The 17645-nt window shown below is 31.3% G+C and overlaps 2 protein-coding genes across 2 annotated transcripts in view; one reads left to right on the plus strand and one right to left on the minus strand.

The window, feature by feature from the left end:
- Nucleotides 1–17645, minus strand: part of LOC114342807 (dynein beta chain, ciliary) — a 399165-nt gene that overhangs the window by 64651 nt on the left and 316869 nt on the right. The gene's annotated exons all lie outside the window — the stretch shown is intronic.
- On the plus strand, nucleotides 373–8584 carry LOC126881220 (uncharacterized). The gene is made up of 2 exons (XM_050645354.1): nucleotides 373–754; nucleotides 7273–8584. The coding sequence occupies exons 1-2, from the start codon at nucleotides 482–484 to the stop codon at nucleotides 8506–8508; spliced, it is 1509 nt and encodes a 502-aa protein (XP_050501311.1). The 5' UTR covers nucleotides 373–481; the 3' UTR covers nucleotides 8509–8584.

Here is a 17645-nt window from a genome sequence, read left to right on the forward strand (position 1 = left end):
TATATTTAATTGAAATTAAATACTCATATTTTCATGTAAAATGTCACATTATTGTATAAATAAATAATTAAGAAACAAAAGTTGTTTGTGTTTTACCTTTATTGTCCACTTGAATAAAATAATATTCAATATTGGAACTACCGTATGGAGGCTATGGTGTACCTAGCGTGGAGGCTAGATAACGCTACCCTTCCTATCCAATCAACAGCAAGAACGTTTAAAATTTCACACCTATCATGTCGAAGCTACAGACCACTTATGTGGAGGCCAGATTTGTAGTATCCTTCCAATTTTCCAGGTGCTGAAATACGTGACATATTTTTTGAAGGGTAAGATCGCATTCTACCAAATCACACAACACTTTTTTCTATGATCATTAATATCAGTAGGTAAAATAGTTTAAGATAAAGTGAGTGAGAATTTGTAATTCCATAAATTTGTCTCATATAAGTTTTTCCTGGCTTTTACCATCTTATATGTAATGTTTGTTATGGCGTTTATAATTCCCGACAAAATATTAGAGCCATTAATTTGTACTTTCTGCCATAAATACTTATCAGTAAAACCCGTAACAGTTTATCGAAATAGAGATGTAGAATGTGGACGTTGTACACAGGCTGATAAACAAAATCAAAGAATAGGTGTTGAATCCCTATATGGAAGAATTGCTGAAACATGTTTATTTAAATGCATTAACAGATTTGATGGATGTCGCGAATTGTTAACATATTCCCAAGTTGTCGATCATGAAAAGGTATGACTATACATTTTTTATTATGAAAAATAGGTTTTTTTTATTCTAGCTTTCCTCAGCTCATATGTATCTGAAAATTGTAAATCCCTGCCTAAGACAATTCTTTAAACCCTCTGTATATGAATCGGTATCAATAAGGTCTTACATGTTTCGGTATGCCCTACCTCATCAGGGATCCGGCTAGAATTCAAATTCATAAGCAGAGCAGTAACTGAATGTGTTTTGGAACTTTACACTTTAATGGCCAGTTTCACCAATGACGAATAGGAGTTTACTCAATGAATAAAATTATTCAACTAATAAAACTGACATCTGACATCTATGTTTCACCAACATCAAATAAAATTTATACGCGGTTCGCTAAACTCGGACGCAACTGGCTAGATATTTTAGTTGATAATTTTTTTGTTTTTGGCCAATTTTGCAAAAATTTGCAAAATTACTAACTATTTAGTGATTATTAACTATTTAGTAATTATTTTTTGCCAATTTTACTAAAATTGGCAAAATTACCGACTAAAATATTTAGAAAGTTGCGTCTGAGTTTAGCGAACAGACTATATTTTCTTTATTTAAGAAAATAAATATATGTATTCTTGGAATAAATTGACAAGTTAACCTCGCTTTAAATATCTATAACAAAGAAAATTCGTCAGTTTAACTTTAAATTATCAAAATTGTATTGAATCACAATAAAAATATAATCAACTTACAAATTTTATGTGACCAATAACAACTATTCACTGATGTATTTGTTGTTTGTGAAACTGGTCTTAAAAAAGTGAATGGCTGCAAAAATGCCATCTACTCGTATCGAGTCTGTTTCTTTCTATTGTTTGTGTTGTATGAAATGTTGCGTGCATGTAGTTCTTCTGCAAAAACCTTGTTAACACTTTATCTTTTAAGTTTCCTTGTATATCACAACAACATTCAGATCATCTATCATTATTTAATGGTCTTAAAGTATTAGGGCAGTCAATGAGGGTATTTAGCTCCGAATTCCATCCTACTACATCGATTTACATGATATTTTCACAGTAAGTAGGTAATAGCTCAAGAAACAAAGTCTACCCTATATACTATAGCACTTTTTATCTTGGGGGCGGTTCTTCCCACCCCTTTTTGCTGGTGGAAAATTTTTTGGTGAAAATAACCAAAAAAGTGGCTAGAATCCATTTCTATACAAAAACTGTTCTAATTTTTTTTTTCAAAATTGAATACTTTTTGAGTTATTCATGGTTGAAAATTGGCCATTTTCTTGAAAAATTACACCTTTTCGGACAGTTTTTTTGCAAATATCTTAAAAACCATGCATCTAATCATTTTTGATTTATAATATGGTTTATTTCGTTAAAAAAACAAAGAGATTCGTTCCTTCATAAACCTAGTTAGGTATAACACAAAAGAGATCTGATAGGTGAAAAGACATTTTTTTTGGTGCATGCTCAAATCAGTGTATTATACTTACTTGAAATAACAGAGAAATGGTCGAATTTAGGTATCTAATAATAACAGTACCTTTTGTAGTGTTTGAAAAGTTCTTTAAAAGGAGCACTGTTAGATGTTGATTATATTTAACCCGGCATTGGTCGCTAGGTAGATTGTTACGCGAGTGGTCGCACGTGAGATTTCCTCTCACATATCCAACTTTTGCCTTTACAAAATTTTACAAAAAAGATTAGGTTTCATCAACGATAAAGCCATTTTCTTTAAAAAACACGACGTTTTTGTGTTTTATTATTATTATCTTTATATAAAATGTGACTATTGATGCCGCCAATATTTAACATTGAAAAATATATGGTAAGTGACCATCTACAACTAACTCGTGAAACAGAATATAGGATTTTCATATCATCGACCACATCCACGGCGCCTTTTATTATATCATAAAAGGATATTATTTTAGGTTTTAAAGGGAAAAATAAAATTAATTTTTATACACAGTTGGTGACGCTGGTGGTCGCTTGATGAGAGAATCTCTCACATGAAGCGCACTGACTCAACAATATAGTGATACTAAGTAAACTGGGTCACCATCTGAGCGGACGAGTCTATTTGATTGTCGAGGGAGGATAGTTAGGAGACTAGAAGGAACTACAGAGCGTATAATTTCCCAGAAAAAAAGTTGTGCGCAATTTTCTGAAACTGTGAGAGAAAATCTCATATAGCGACCACTGGCGGGTTAAACTAAGTGAGATATGGTGCAAAAAAAAACTGATGACTAATGAATTTTAAGAAAAAATGAGAAGTACATATATTTAACCCCTCATCCAGCAGAATTTAAATGAATTGTTTTCCTTCTACAATACCTTTTATTATAGTGTTATTTCATTTCTATGTTCAAAAAGTTGAATGGGTTTAAAATGCATTGTTCTTGAAAAATATAAGATCAAATTAAGTATAGAGCGCATTTTAAAATTTTCTTAAAAGTCTTTCTTTTTCTCCATGTAACTCGAAAACGATTAAGATATGAAAAAAGTACAAAAATGTAGGTTTTCTTCAGATAAAATTTTGTTTTTTTGTTCATTACTGTATCTTTTATCATTTTTGAGTTAAATGCAGAAAAAAAAGATTTTTAAGAAAATTTTAAAATGCACTCTATAATTTGAGCCCATCAGAATCAAAAACCTGCTAAATCCTAAATTTTTCGTTCTGCTAAATCCAAACTAAAAGTAAAAATTTCTAGATATAAGAGACATGCATAAAAATGACAAATTAGTGTGCCATTTTATGATATTTATTGATGCCCCTTCGATTGAGAAATGCTGGATACTTTTTGGAAAATTTACATTTTTAATGTTTTTTTAGCCTCCTGACAAAATTTCAAAACATGGATCTGGCAGGTTTTGATTCTATAGGCCTCATTTGATCTTATTTTTGAAGATATTCTTCTTTAGCGGCGAATCGATTGAGGGTAAAATTGTACATAAATAAAATAAAAAAATAAATAAATTGTAGTTCTGACAGTATGTAGTTCCTTGCTAATCGTTCAAGATAGGTATGTATGTATCTGTAACCGTGCAAATAAGTCATTAACCTTCGGATGACCAAGCGGGGGAAATTGTGGGTACACGACAATTAGACCGAAATCATTAGACCGAAAGCAGTAGACCGAACTCATTAGACCGAAAAGCACTTTACCGAAACCTCAATAGACCGAACAGCATTAGACCGAAATGGTAAATAAATTTAAAAAGTTTGCAGTAAATTATGCTAAGATTTTGTATATCTGTCTTTTTGTTTATTGTATTTTTTTTTGTATTATTTTATATATAGACTGTGTAAATTGTTACTCTGTACAGTCTGATATGAAATAATTTACATAATATGTAAAAATACAGTCTGATAAATATGATCATCCGTTAAACAAATTAGTGAAGGTAAAAATAAATTAAGGGTAGAGTGACGTTAACACCATTTTAACTGTTTATAATAATCATCCAAATAACATTTAGTTGTAATTACATTAGTCTTATCTCTTTTACTGCCACAAGTAAAAAGAACTGCTTTTCGGTCTTCTGCTGTTCGGTCTAGTGAGGTTTCGGTAAAGTGCTTTTCGGTCTAATGAGTTCGGTCTACTGCTTTCGGTCTAATGATTTCGGTCTCTTTACAGTAAACCGAAATTGTGACCCCAGCATATGTTTTTCGTTAATAAATTCAAAAGTATTTTTAATTTTTAACTCATTATTTTTTTATTTGACTTTAATATCATTCTAGATATCCTCATATTTTGAAATAAAAAAAATTCCCTATATTTTACGAATAAAAAATATATTCTGAAGTTGATGTTTAGTAAAATAGCGTCTATTATGTATAATTACAAGTAGTTTTACGCTAATGACGTCGACTTTGCAAAGTAACAAGACACTTACTCAACATACACACTACACATGACACTAATACTCATGTTGTGACTGGCTGAATGACATAAAGTCCATGCCAAAAAAAAAATTAAAAATAAAAAAAAAAACTTTATTTTTTTGTTAATTGTCATTTTTGACATTTTTGACCTGGGGTCATTTTTACCCCCCTTGGTCATCCGTGTAACAAAAAAAGGTTGGTCATCGGAAGGTTAAAAGAATATATTAGTGTTTTTAGGAAATGTATTATTTATTATAATTCCTGTGTTTTTGGATTTGTGTTTCTCTGTAGTAAAATAATAAAATATTATGTAAGCATAACATTTTTACACTATATGTCGCCGTGTTGTGTAATTATATCTGAAACTTACATGTCAATTCCTAGGGCCTCGCTGGAGTAGTGGGTAATGCGTTAGCTCTGAGATTAGAATGACGCAGGTTCAATTCCTGGGCGATTCATATTTTTTTTTATTTTTGGTTGTGTTAATAAAAATTTTTTGAAAGTGGTAGATAAGAAAGTTAGTTTGATTTTTAAATAAAATACAAATAACCTTTTAAGTATATTTACTTCGTTTAAATTACCTATTATATAATAGAAGAATATCTTCTTACGTGCGTACAAAGTACACACACATTCTTTTTTTTTTTTCAAAAACCATGCATTTTAAACCCTTCCAACTTTTTGAACATAAAAATAACACTGTAATAAAAGGTATTGTAGAAGTGAAACGATGCATTTAAATTCTGGTGATCGAGGGCACCATATCTCACTTAGTTTGAATGTAATCAACATTTAACAGTGCTTGTTTTAAAGGTCTTTTCAAGCACTACAAAAGGTATTCGTAGCTGATACCTCTAAAATCGTCTGTTAATTTAAGCTGAATACACTTATTTGGATAGGCATTATAACACCATTCTATAAAAAAGGAGATAGCAAAGAATGCTCAAACTATAGAGGAATAACACTAGGAAGCACAGTAGGAAAACTTTATGCTAGTATACTAGAAAGCAGGCTAAGAGAAAAACTAGAGAACACCTTTGAGGAAAGCCAGAGTGGTTTCAGAAAAGAAAGAGGGACGAATGATCAGATTTTCATATTCAGACAAATAATAGAAAAAGCTCTTAAAACAGAAAAAGAAATACATGCATGTTTCATAGATATGGAAAAAGCTTTCGAAAGAATTAAATGAGAAGATATTTGGCAAATACTAGAAAAGAGAAAAATTGAACAAGGTCTAATAGGATGCATCCAGAGTTTATATGAAAAAACGAAAAGCTATGTAAGGACAAGAAATGAAAAATCAAAAGTATTCGACAGCAACATTGGATTAAAACAGGGTCCTGAGTCCACTACTCTTTAACCTAGTACTGGATGACGTAATAAAAAACTGCAAACACAAATGGAGAAAATATAATGTAGGATATTGGAAGTTGAGAATGATACAAATGACACAACTATGCTACGCAGACGACCTGGTGATCATTGGGGAGTCATAAAAACAATTACAAGAAAATATAAACATATTGTATGAAGAGCTAAAAATCAGAAACATGAAAATAAACAAAGAAAAATCAGAAACAATGATAATTGGAAGACAAAACGGAAAACACAAAATAGAAGTAGATGGCAAGCAACTTGAACAGGTAGACAGATATAAGTATTTGGGGGTAATCATAAGCCGGAATGGAAAATTAGAAGATGAGATAAATGAAAGAATTGGAAAGACTGGTAAGCTGTACAATACTATTAAGAGTAACTTTTTAAAAAAGAAAGAAATACCTAAGAATATAAAAACCGAAATAGTAAAAAATATTGTGAAACCCACTCTAACCTATGCCTGTGAATCTTGGGCATTAACCAAAAGGCAAAAGAATAGACTAATAAGCACAGAAATGAGATTTTTGAGAACAATAGAGGGAAAAACAAGGAAAGATAAAATTTTGAAATCAAACCTTTAGACAAAATCTGAAAATACACCTAGTTACAACAACAATCGAACAAGGACAACTTAGATGGCTCGGACATGTACTGAGAAGAGGAGAAGAAAAAATAGTAAGACAGATATATGAAGCGAGAGATATGGGAAGAAAGAAGAGAGGACGACCAAGAAAGACGTGGACAGAAGAAGTGAGGGAAGCGGCCGACAAAAGAGGAATAAAATGGGAGGAAACAAAAGCATTGGCCATGGATAGAAGGAAATGGAAGGAAATGTGGAAGAAAACGACGGAGAACCTAACTCCGTAACAACTCACACCGAAAGGTAGACGAGTTCTGGATTAAGTAAGTACACTTATTTGAGCATGCACCAAAAGAAATCGGTTTTCACGTACCACATCTCTTTTTGTATTAGAAATGAAAGATTTACGAAGAAACGAATCTCTTTGGTTTTTCATAAGCTACAAAAATGTTTTATATAGTTTTTTTCGTTAGATGCATAATTTTTAAGGCATTTGCAAAAAACCGTCTGAAAGGTGGCATTTTTCAATAAAAATGGCAAATTCTTCAAAAATGGGAAATAATATCGTAAATCTAATATCCTAAAATAAATTTTATGTCATTTAGCAGTAAAGATGCCCATCACTATTCATTTTCATTAAATAAGTTTATTTTCGTTTAGTAAGTTTATTGAACTCAAATTTTTTTAATGATTTTAGATATGTTTGGAAAAAATTCATAAGTGTCCAATTTGTTATGAAGAAGTGACGAGTTTTCTAATCCTTCGACACTTTAATTCCAACCATAAGGATGCGGTATTGAATTCTCCTGCATTTGTTTTTGATTTAAATGATTATTCAGAAACGCCCAGTACTTTTATATATCAAGAAGAAGATAATTTATTTTTTCTATATATTAGCTACAGTAAATCAGAAAATACAATAAAATTAGAATTGGTTTATTTGGGAAGTGATAAATTAGCTTTAAATATATACCACCAGTTTACAGTAACTAGCAAAAACAAAGATTTTTATATTAACTATAATTCAAAACCTTCACATACTAATGAGTTTTTCATTGTGGATGCAACGAATATGTCAAATTTAATAAATGTTAAATTTAAGTTAATTTATCACAACTTACAATTTTTCACTATATCAGAAAATGATCATTCGTCAAGCATTAAGAATAGTTCATTAGAAAACCAGATAGACACCCAAGAGAAAAATCAGTTCATTTATAAAAGCAAGTTCGATCTCACATCCGAAATTGTTGAATTTCCCTTAGAATATAATCCAGAATGTTTTAATTGTAAAGAGAGTTGTATCTTTTCCCTGTCTGACTTTTATCCCGTAACATATTATTACAGTCCTACACATAAAGATTTTCTTTGCTTTTGTTGTTTTGAGTGGTTAACCGATGAAAATAAAACGAAAGGAAACCATTTATACTTGAAACAAATGATGACGTCATCTTTTCTGTCACGCTTTTGCAAATATAATTGTGGTCAACATTTTTCGTTTTCAAAAATATTAGAACATGAAGTATTGTACTGCACAAAAAGTATGGATTATTATAATTGTCCTGTCCAACATTGTCTAAAAAAAGATGTTGCTTCAGGGCTGAGGAATCATTTGAGTGCCCATCATGGTTATACGCTATGTGCTTCTTTCTTTGACTTACCGTACCTCCCAACGAAGTGTTTTGTGTTCTTAAAAGGTAATTTTATACATTTTCAACTAACTAAAGGCACAAAAAGTAGGTATGATGTGGAATGTAAAATAGTAACAAAAGATTCTGTAATACAATCAAAATGGAAACCACATGTGCTTTTCTTTAATAAGAGCAGCATACTAAAACCATTAGAAAATCTTCATATTGAAGAATTTTCTTTAAGACACAACTATAGGTCCCCGCAGTGTTCAGCAAAGATTGTTTTAGTGAAAAATGAATAGCAAAGTATTTTGTTTAATTTTATTGCAGATAGATTGTAAGATGTTTATTAGATAAGTTAATAAAATGTTTATTTTTGATATATTTTTCATTTAATATTTATAGGTGATAAGTAATTTAAACCTATCTCGGCAACTATTTGATTCAATTAAGAAAACGCTATTGGAAAGGACAGGCAGGACGCTTCTTTTAAAAGAAAAAAAGTTTAATTGTGATGAGTTGATGAGTGGTTCCTAAGATACAACCGGTCAAAGTTGACCGGCATGTGCGACGAAATTACAAACAACAGAATGGTAATTTTCAAACCATTACCTTTTTATTTCGGTTCTCTTTCTACATAAAAATTTTGATATCTTCAAAAGACTCACAACATATATTTTAATAATAAAAATGATCGGTATTACGAGTGAAAAATTACAAAAATACCAAAATCCCAATCAAAAACTAGGTTGAAGAAAATAGAATCTCAAAGTTCAAAATCGCTATACCTACGTTAAAAAATGTATTTTTCTCTGGATGCTATACAATGTGCCACTTCTCTCACTACTTACATACATTCAAAATGAAACATTTCTCACTCAGTGAGAAAAGTCGGCCATTGACGGTTTTCCATAAACATGATCGCCGTTTCCATGCATGGTAATGGTAGGGGAGCAAAGTATGCTAAATGTGCAGTCACTCGAGCGCTTTGGGGACCTATTGGGTTGTGAAGAGTAGGTCCTAAAACCAAAAAAAGTTAAGTAAAGTTTTCCATTTTAGTGGGCGCTTGCCATTTTTTAATTTAATTTTCCATTTCCAACAATGGTTTTTTCCGATTATAGCGCCATCAAATCCATAGTTCGAAAAAATGTTTCGAATAAAAGTTGCTTATTTTTACGTAAAGAATCCGAATCTGGAAAAAAAATTGGGGCTCCTATTTAAGATTTTAAAGTAACCCACCACCCCACCTTCGTGGGTGGTCGTGTTTGGTACCATTCCAAATAGATTATTCAAAAATATTGATTAAGTGTATTTTGCAGTTTTTCGATCTAATGTTTATTTTGCGAAATATCGCGGGATTTGTATTTAAAATTTTAAATTTACCTCCCACACCTCTCCGTGGGGTGTCATGTTTGGTATCATTCGATAGATTTTTGAAAAATATTTAACACGTATTTTTTAGTTTTTCGATCTAACGTTCATTTCGCGAATTATTCGCTTTTTTTGTGAAACTTTTTAACTTGCCCATTTCCTTACGCCCCGGTCAAATCGTCAGATTTTTTAAATATACATTCTTTTGCATGTACTTAACTTACCTTATCTTAATCTGACAATTTCGAGTATGTTTAAGGATAGATTTTTTTTTCGGGCCCCCCTTAACGAACTCCCTTGTGTTAAGAGCCAATATATGGTAGAGGCACATCTGCAGGGTACCAGGTTTCTCCCCATATGCGAATCTGACGCGCTCGAGTAACTGAAAAAATCCCCGCTTGGGCTCCCCTACCATAACATGCACAATACAAACACAATTATTTTTGTCAAACAAAATGTATTGAAGCAAAAATTAAATTAAATTAAATATTAAATTGAAACAGACTGTATGACTTGTACACACTTCTAAAAAAGGTCAAACCGGCAAACAGGTGTATGTTCTCAAAGAAATTGAAAGTGTGTAAAAAAAACTTTTAATAATCAGCTAAGTACTTTCAGCACATAACGTGCCATCATCAGAGCTTCGTCCTCTTATAAATCCTTCATAGAAGAGTAATTGTTAAAACTCACATGATAAATCATGGATACTGGGCAAAAGCCACAGATATTGGGTATAAAACCCTTAAAATTAAAAGTTATCACATCTAAATTCTTTTTTTTTTTTTATTTTAAAATTACAACATGGCTGCGTCAAACCGTTGTGAGTTCACGTGAACAGCTGTTCACGTGAACTCACAACGGTTTGACGCAGCCATGTTGTAATTTTAAAATAAAAAAAGAATTTAGATGTGATAACTTTTAATTTTAAGGGTTTTATACCCAATATCTGTGGCTTTTGCCCAGTATCCATGATTTATCATGTGAGTTTTAACAATTACTCTTCTATGAAGGATTTATAAGAGGACGAAGCTCTGATGATGGCACGTTATGTGCTGAAAGTACTTAGCTGATTATTAAAAGTTTTTTTTTACACACTTTCAATTTCTTTGAGAACATACACCTGTTTGCCGGTTTGACCTTTTTTAAATATTAAATACCTACATTTGTATATGTATTTTATTTCAATTTAGGCATATAATATACCTGAAAGCACCTAAATTATTTAATTTTGAAGTTTAAACTCTTGACAAAAACGCATCCATAGAAAAAGTACAGTGTACAACACGTGAAAAAATGACATAATTTCTCCCTCGCTTGATTTGCAACAAACTTCTGCGCTCGTGAGAAATATGTCTTTTTTTCTCACTTGTTGTATAATAAACTATTTCTCGGCTTCCCATGAAGCAATTTTCTTCATCTTTTTTTTTATTTTCAAGTAACTAGAGTAAAGCCACCTAACTAAAGTATTACTAAATGCCAAAAATACTTTAGTTTTGTTATAATAAATTTATTTATTTATAATAAAATAAAACTACCTACTTTCCAGTTAGTTTCCAGTAGATTTTTTTAGTGTACTACAAAACTTACCACACGTGTAAACATTCAAAATGCAAATATTCTCATTTGAAAGCTGTATAATTATTTCAACCATCTTTTTTACACAAATTAAAAATTTTTGTTATACCTACTAAATAAATTAACTTATTATAACAAAACTAAATGATCCTTGACATTTAGTAATACGTTAGTTAGGTTGTTCTACTGGAGTTATTGGGAATAAAAAAAAATGAAGAAAATTCCTCCATGGAAAGCCGAGAAAATACATTTTTTAACGTATACCGATTTTGAACTTTGAGATTCTATTTTCTTCAACCTTGTTTTTGATTGGGATTTTGGTATTTTTGTAATTTTTCACGCATAGTACCGATCGTTTTTATTATTATGATAGATATATAAGTCTCTTGAAGATATCAAAAATTGTATGTACAAAGAGGGAAAGAGGACCGAAATAAAAAAAGGTAATGGTTCAAAAATTACCATCCTATTGTTTATAACTTCGTCGCCAATGCCGGTCAACTTTGACGTGTTGTATCTTAGGAACCACTCATCACAATTAAACTTTTTTCTTTTAAAAGAAGCGTCCTACCGAAAGGACCCCAACACCATTTTAATAATTTAGTCACATATTTGTCGAGATGTTCTATTTGTTTATAACCCAAAAAATTGTTTATAACTTTAATACATTCCTGAGGCCGCTCAAATAGTTCAATTTCAATTTTTTAAGTACATCCGATAGATATTTTGCCCTTTTATACAAAAATCATAGTTATTCTGGTGTATCATAATTATTATGGTTATTATTACGACCGTAAATTGTTAATTAACAATTTAATTGTTTCTAAACTGTTCGTTCAATTTCCACCGGCTTCTGGAAATATAATATATACTAAAAAAGCTTTTACGTTACCAAGTTATTTAATTACGTATTAATAAATAATTACTTACCTAAAATTTTAGTCGAAAATAAAAGAACTTGTTGAGAAGATCCGGGTTTTTTCGAGGAAAATGTTTAGAGTGTTTTTGGCGTAAAGTTAAAATCTTCGGAGTTACAGAACAATAATTGAAAAAAAAAACACGATTTCGGAGCGCTAATATTTGTTTATAAAAAAAAAAATAGCACACTATCTGTGGACTTTGCATACCTATATTATTAATATATACAATCATAAGATTAGATTCCACCAAAAAATTGTTGGTAAATACTGCCGTCCTTAGCCAAAACGCCGTATCTGCAGAGAGATTTGAGTAAAATCGGTTTTTGTTTCAATGTCTAGCCGTTGAAAACTATTTAGAATTTTTTTGTTTTCTACTTTATATACATAATAAATATCATAGAATTCATATTTATACATAAGATTGCCAAAATATATCTTACTCTAAAAACTCATGTTACTGCGTTCTTTCTAAGTATACTACATAAATTAACTTCTTCCTTTCTTCCTAAGCATTTTCTAATAGCATTATATCTAAAGCATTTTATAATACAGTAAACTCTCTCTATAACGAGCACGGTTATTACGAGGTTTCGGTTATAACGAGGTACACTAGATGTCCCATGAAATTCCTATTGAACTGAACACCTCTATAACGAGGTATATTTGGATATAACGAGGAAAAATGAAATCGTAAAATATGTATCTTTATTATTCTTTATCTATTTTTAGCGCTGTAATGGCTATAAGTAAATACCCCAACTACCTGTATACATAAATCCCCAACATCTGTGCGGTTATCGAGGGCAGTGCTGTAATAAAATCCACCGCCTACCTGTAATAAACTTCTTCCTGTTCTGTTTATCTATTGACCGATACTGAATATTGTAAAAAAAATATAATTTATGATGGCGACGCCCTATTTTCGAGGAACCAATATTTAGTATCTTATATTGCTCCGAATGGCTTCACTATAGAAAGCTAATATTTTAGAAAACTATATAAATATTCATATGTATGCACAATATTGTTGTTGTCTGATCTATCGAGATCCGCGTATAACGAGGTAATTAGTCTGCCATTTCAGTTCTCGTTATAGAGTGAGTCTACTGTATAATAAATACAATATAACGATGAAAAAGAAGATTAAAAACATTTTTTATAAAAGTATGTCATGAAAATGGACAAAAAAAGAGATGGAAATAATTTTGGAATTAATAAGTTTCCTGCGTTTCTTGCATTTTAAAATTAAAAACATTCCAGAAACGATTAACATTTACGATGAAGTTTATTATTAATTATTAGAAATTGATTTAACTATGTACTTTTATAACACAGTTTTCAAAAATACTTCGTACCAAAATTTGTATTTCGAGCAAACTTTATAAAATTTGCGGCGCTGTTTAAAATGCCTGATGTAACGTAATAATAGAATCTCGCATCAACAACAATATACACACACCCAAACTTATATGAAATCATCTGATATTTCTTACTATTCCGTGCGAATTTAAAAAAACGAACACACGAAGTCAAACAATATTTATTTTAAAGTAATTTAATAACAAATACATAAAAAATAAATAAAACAATAAAGTATTTAACAAACAAATTGACAGTAGTTGTTTTAAAGTCAATAGCATACAAAATTTCAATGTAAAACGAATAATGTTTAACTTGTTTTTATTTATTTTTTTTTGTATTTTGTGGTAGTTAGTGTTATCAGTTATCACCTCTAGTCCTTATGCAAGCTTCAGTTTGCGTGGGCACGCTCCTAATCAAATTATCAACATTTTGTTGTGGTAGAGGTTGCTCCATCCTTTAAAAGCAGCTTGTACTAGCCGTGTGGTGTTTTGTGGATTATCCCGGCGAGCTCTAATTTTTCTTTTAAGCATATCCCACAAATACTCTATATGATTAAGCTCGGGTGCGCAAGCAGGCCACTCCAAACAAGGGATACCTTCTGCTTCAATGATGTTTGTAGTCACTCTAATGGTATGTAGAGGTCCATTATCATGCAATAAAATAAATTTTTTCCTGTTGCACCTCTCCAGAGCCTGACTACAGGTTATCAACATACCTGTGAGCAGTTAAAGTTGATTGGATGAAAATTAAAGGAGTTTTTTTACGGATCACAATTCCTCTCCAGAACATTACACTTTCCCTTGTATATTTGTGAACAGATCTGACAGTTTTCGTTCTTGCTTGTCTTTCTCGACCTCTAAGTACACGATTTCGTGGGTCATCTGATTTTCCATCTGATTACATTAAATCCTGACGGTTTTTGAAAATATCACATTTTGTCAATTCCCAATGTTCCAGTTTTGGTGGTGAAGACACTAATTTAGGCGATTAATCTTGTGCTGCCTGGATAACTAGGAAACCCATAACTGTCTCCTGCTGTATACTTCTTGGTACGAACTCTTCTTCTTATCGTTTCAACTGAAACAGTTACACTTGTAGCTTCCAAAAGCTGCCTTTGGAGCTGCTGGTGAGAAATGGTTGGGTGTCTTCCAGCTGATTGGACAATTAAACGATCGTGGAGAGCCGGTATTACTTTTGGCGACTTTCCCTTGCTTTATTTTTGAGCTTTCCTAGTTCCTGTTACTAGCATATGTTTTGGACAGAACGCCCTGTATTACGCCTAGCTCTGCAGCTATGTCCATCTGAGAACATTCCTTTCTCCACAAGACCAATAATATTTCCTCGTTGTAAGTTGTATAACCCCACATGAGGCATATTTTCGTTTTTGGACGCAAAAGTTAGTTTATTTATTTTCGTTCAACTTGCAATCCAAGCAAATAATCTATACCGTACCGGGCTGTACTATCCGATTGTCTTATATATTTGTTTATTTTCAATAAAAACCTTTAATCTTCGCAACAATAACAAGTTTTTTCAAAAGAAATAAATATTACTTTGAAATACATGGTGATTCCATATAAGTTTGGGTGTGTGTACATACACATAGGAAACTCCGCTATACCTCAGGAAACTCCATATTTAATGGAAGTATTTGTCTCACTTAGTAGTACCGCATTGTTTTTAGAACCACATATTATTTCTTGATCACCAACAACTCAAACATATGTGTTTAGATTTTCTCTTGATAAAGAAATAGCCTTCTGCAGTATTAACTTTGTTTTATTTTACATATTTAAAAAATTATATCAAACAACCGTTCTTGTTGAAAAATGGCAACAAAATAACCTTATTAAAAATTTTACACATGCTGTAAAAATCTGTCAAATGCTTAGGCAGAACGTCGCATCTAGTGCCTGCTTAAGATAAACGCGGCAAGTGACATTTAGATACGGCGTTTTGTCTAAGTATTTTTCAGATGACGCATTTATTCTAAGTATCCATGAACATTTTTGCAGATACGGCATAAAATGCGTTGTGTTTAATGTATTTTGGCTTAACTTACGTCATTTTTAGTAAGCAAATAAGATAGATATGCACATTTGGGTTAGAAAAATGTATAAATCTAATTTTTCAGATTTTTGCAGATACTGCGTTTTCGCTAAGCACGGCAGAATAACTATGTATTCCCAAAATTGGCTTATTTTCCGATAATCTACCTAGACTATTAATGTGGCGTAGAAAAAATCATCTCTGAGTTTCAACCCTGACTTTAAATTTTTTAATAACATCCTGTAATTTTTTTTTATAAATTTCGAGGTCTTCCATGGTCCATTTAACAATTTTTTTTAAATAAGATGGGTTCGTAAGTAACCAAGAAAATCTAACAAAACTGAGTTCGTAGAGGCATGTATCATAGTGTAATATAAACATTTTTCTAACTGAAGTTTTTTCTTCAATCGAAACATTGTTTTGAAAATATGAAAAGCCGAAAAATTACAAATCGAGCACAATTTACATACATAAGTACCTACCAGATACCTTCTTGCACGATTCGAAATGTGTGTTGCAGCAGGTGAACTACAATTCGAACATCTAATGTAAATAATCGATATTAATTAGTTAATTAGTATTTTCATTTGTATTTTTCATGTAATTTTTATTATATTTATTTTTTGTTTCTTTAAGCTTTAAGGGGATGGGTACGTATTTTCGGCTGCAATGCTATTCAAATGGGGATTAATTTTTTTCGAATCCTGAGAAAACTAATAAGTATTTTTGAAAAATTTAAACGCAGAATAAAAGATTACCTTCTTACCGAGGGCCAAAAGTCACTGAAAGCTTCTATAATGTTTATTTTAATAAATTACAGGGGTGAAAAACTAAGAGAAAATGTAGTGTGATTTTTAATTTCAAATATCTCATTCAAAAGAAATTTTTTATTTATTCTAAGGGACTTTCGGCCCGCGATAATAAGTTAGTCTTTCATTTTGCGATTCAATTTTTAAAAAATATTTATTAGTTTTTTCAGGATTCGAAAAAAATGGACACCATGCCCGTGGTGATATTTTCCAAATCGAACATTCGCTATCTTTGTCATACAACGCACTGAGTCAAATAGAAGGAAAGTAACCAAATATGGAATAGTGCCCTAATATGGAATTCCTTGATTTCTCCGAAAATATAAGTTGGAAGCGCACTACCAGACCATCCTCTAGTTGGTTGATACTAGTTTAAACTAATGTACAAATCCAAATATGAACAGTCGTTGGTGCCTAATTATGGAATAGTGGGTTAATTGTAAGTGGGCTCATTATGATTGTTCTGGTCCAGAGTTTCATACATGGATCTGTGATATCTGCAATTGAATTAAGCTACTTCTTTCATTTTTCACAATTTTCTTATTTAAATTTATTTGATCTCAGATGTTTGTCTATTTTTGTTATTGATATGTTGGTTTATGCCTATATTCCATATATGGGTACCCAGTGCTGTTTTTGTAACAGTAGAGGTTCCGGTACGCAATGTTTCGGGGGGTCTGGGGAGGGTTCATAAAGGGGGTCTGCCTCCGGGAAAACTTTTTAAATTTAGCCTTAATAAGGGCGTTTTAAAGCTATTTGGCAGCAAGCAAAAAATTCAGGAATTTGTTTATAATTTGGTTGTTTTTTTAGTTTTTGTCCCAAGAGGTGCCGGTACGGCGTACCGTCACAAAAACAGCACTGTGGGTACCTATTCCATATTTGGTTACTTATTTGGGGTTTTGTTTTTTTGTTCTATTTTTTTTGTTAATTAAGATATTTAATAGAAGGCTTTTAATTACTACATAAAAATGTATGACTGATGTGTCATAACATTAAATTGTTTTCATTTCTATAAAGGTATTATTTTATATCCCCAAAACAAAATGGTATTCCATAATTGGTGACTTTCCTCTATGATGACAAGACAGTGACAGTTTTAAATATTTGACATGGCATCGAGAATATTTTGAGTTGTTGATTAAATAATATTGATAGTGTATTTGATAAATAATTGATTTAAGACGTGAACTTGATAAAAAGTTATTTATTGCTTATTATTTATGGAAGATCCAAGCAGAGAATACATCAGGATATATTCTGTGATCCAAGTATTTTTTTGTTAAAAATGTTCAAAATTGTAAGCGTTCCATAGTAACAATATATTATTAAAAAATCACTTTAACACTTTTCCTC

Source organism: Diabrotica virgifera, chromosome 3 (genome assembly GCF_917563875.1).
Source record: "Diabrotica virgifera virgifera chromosome 3, PGI_DIABVI_V3a".
Lineage (NCBI taxonomy): Eukaryota > Metazoa > Arthropoda > Insecta > Coleoptera > Chrysomelidae > Diabrotica > Diabrotica virgifera.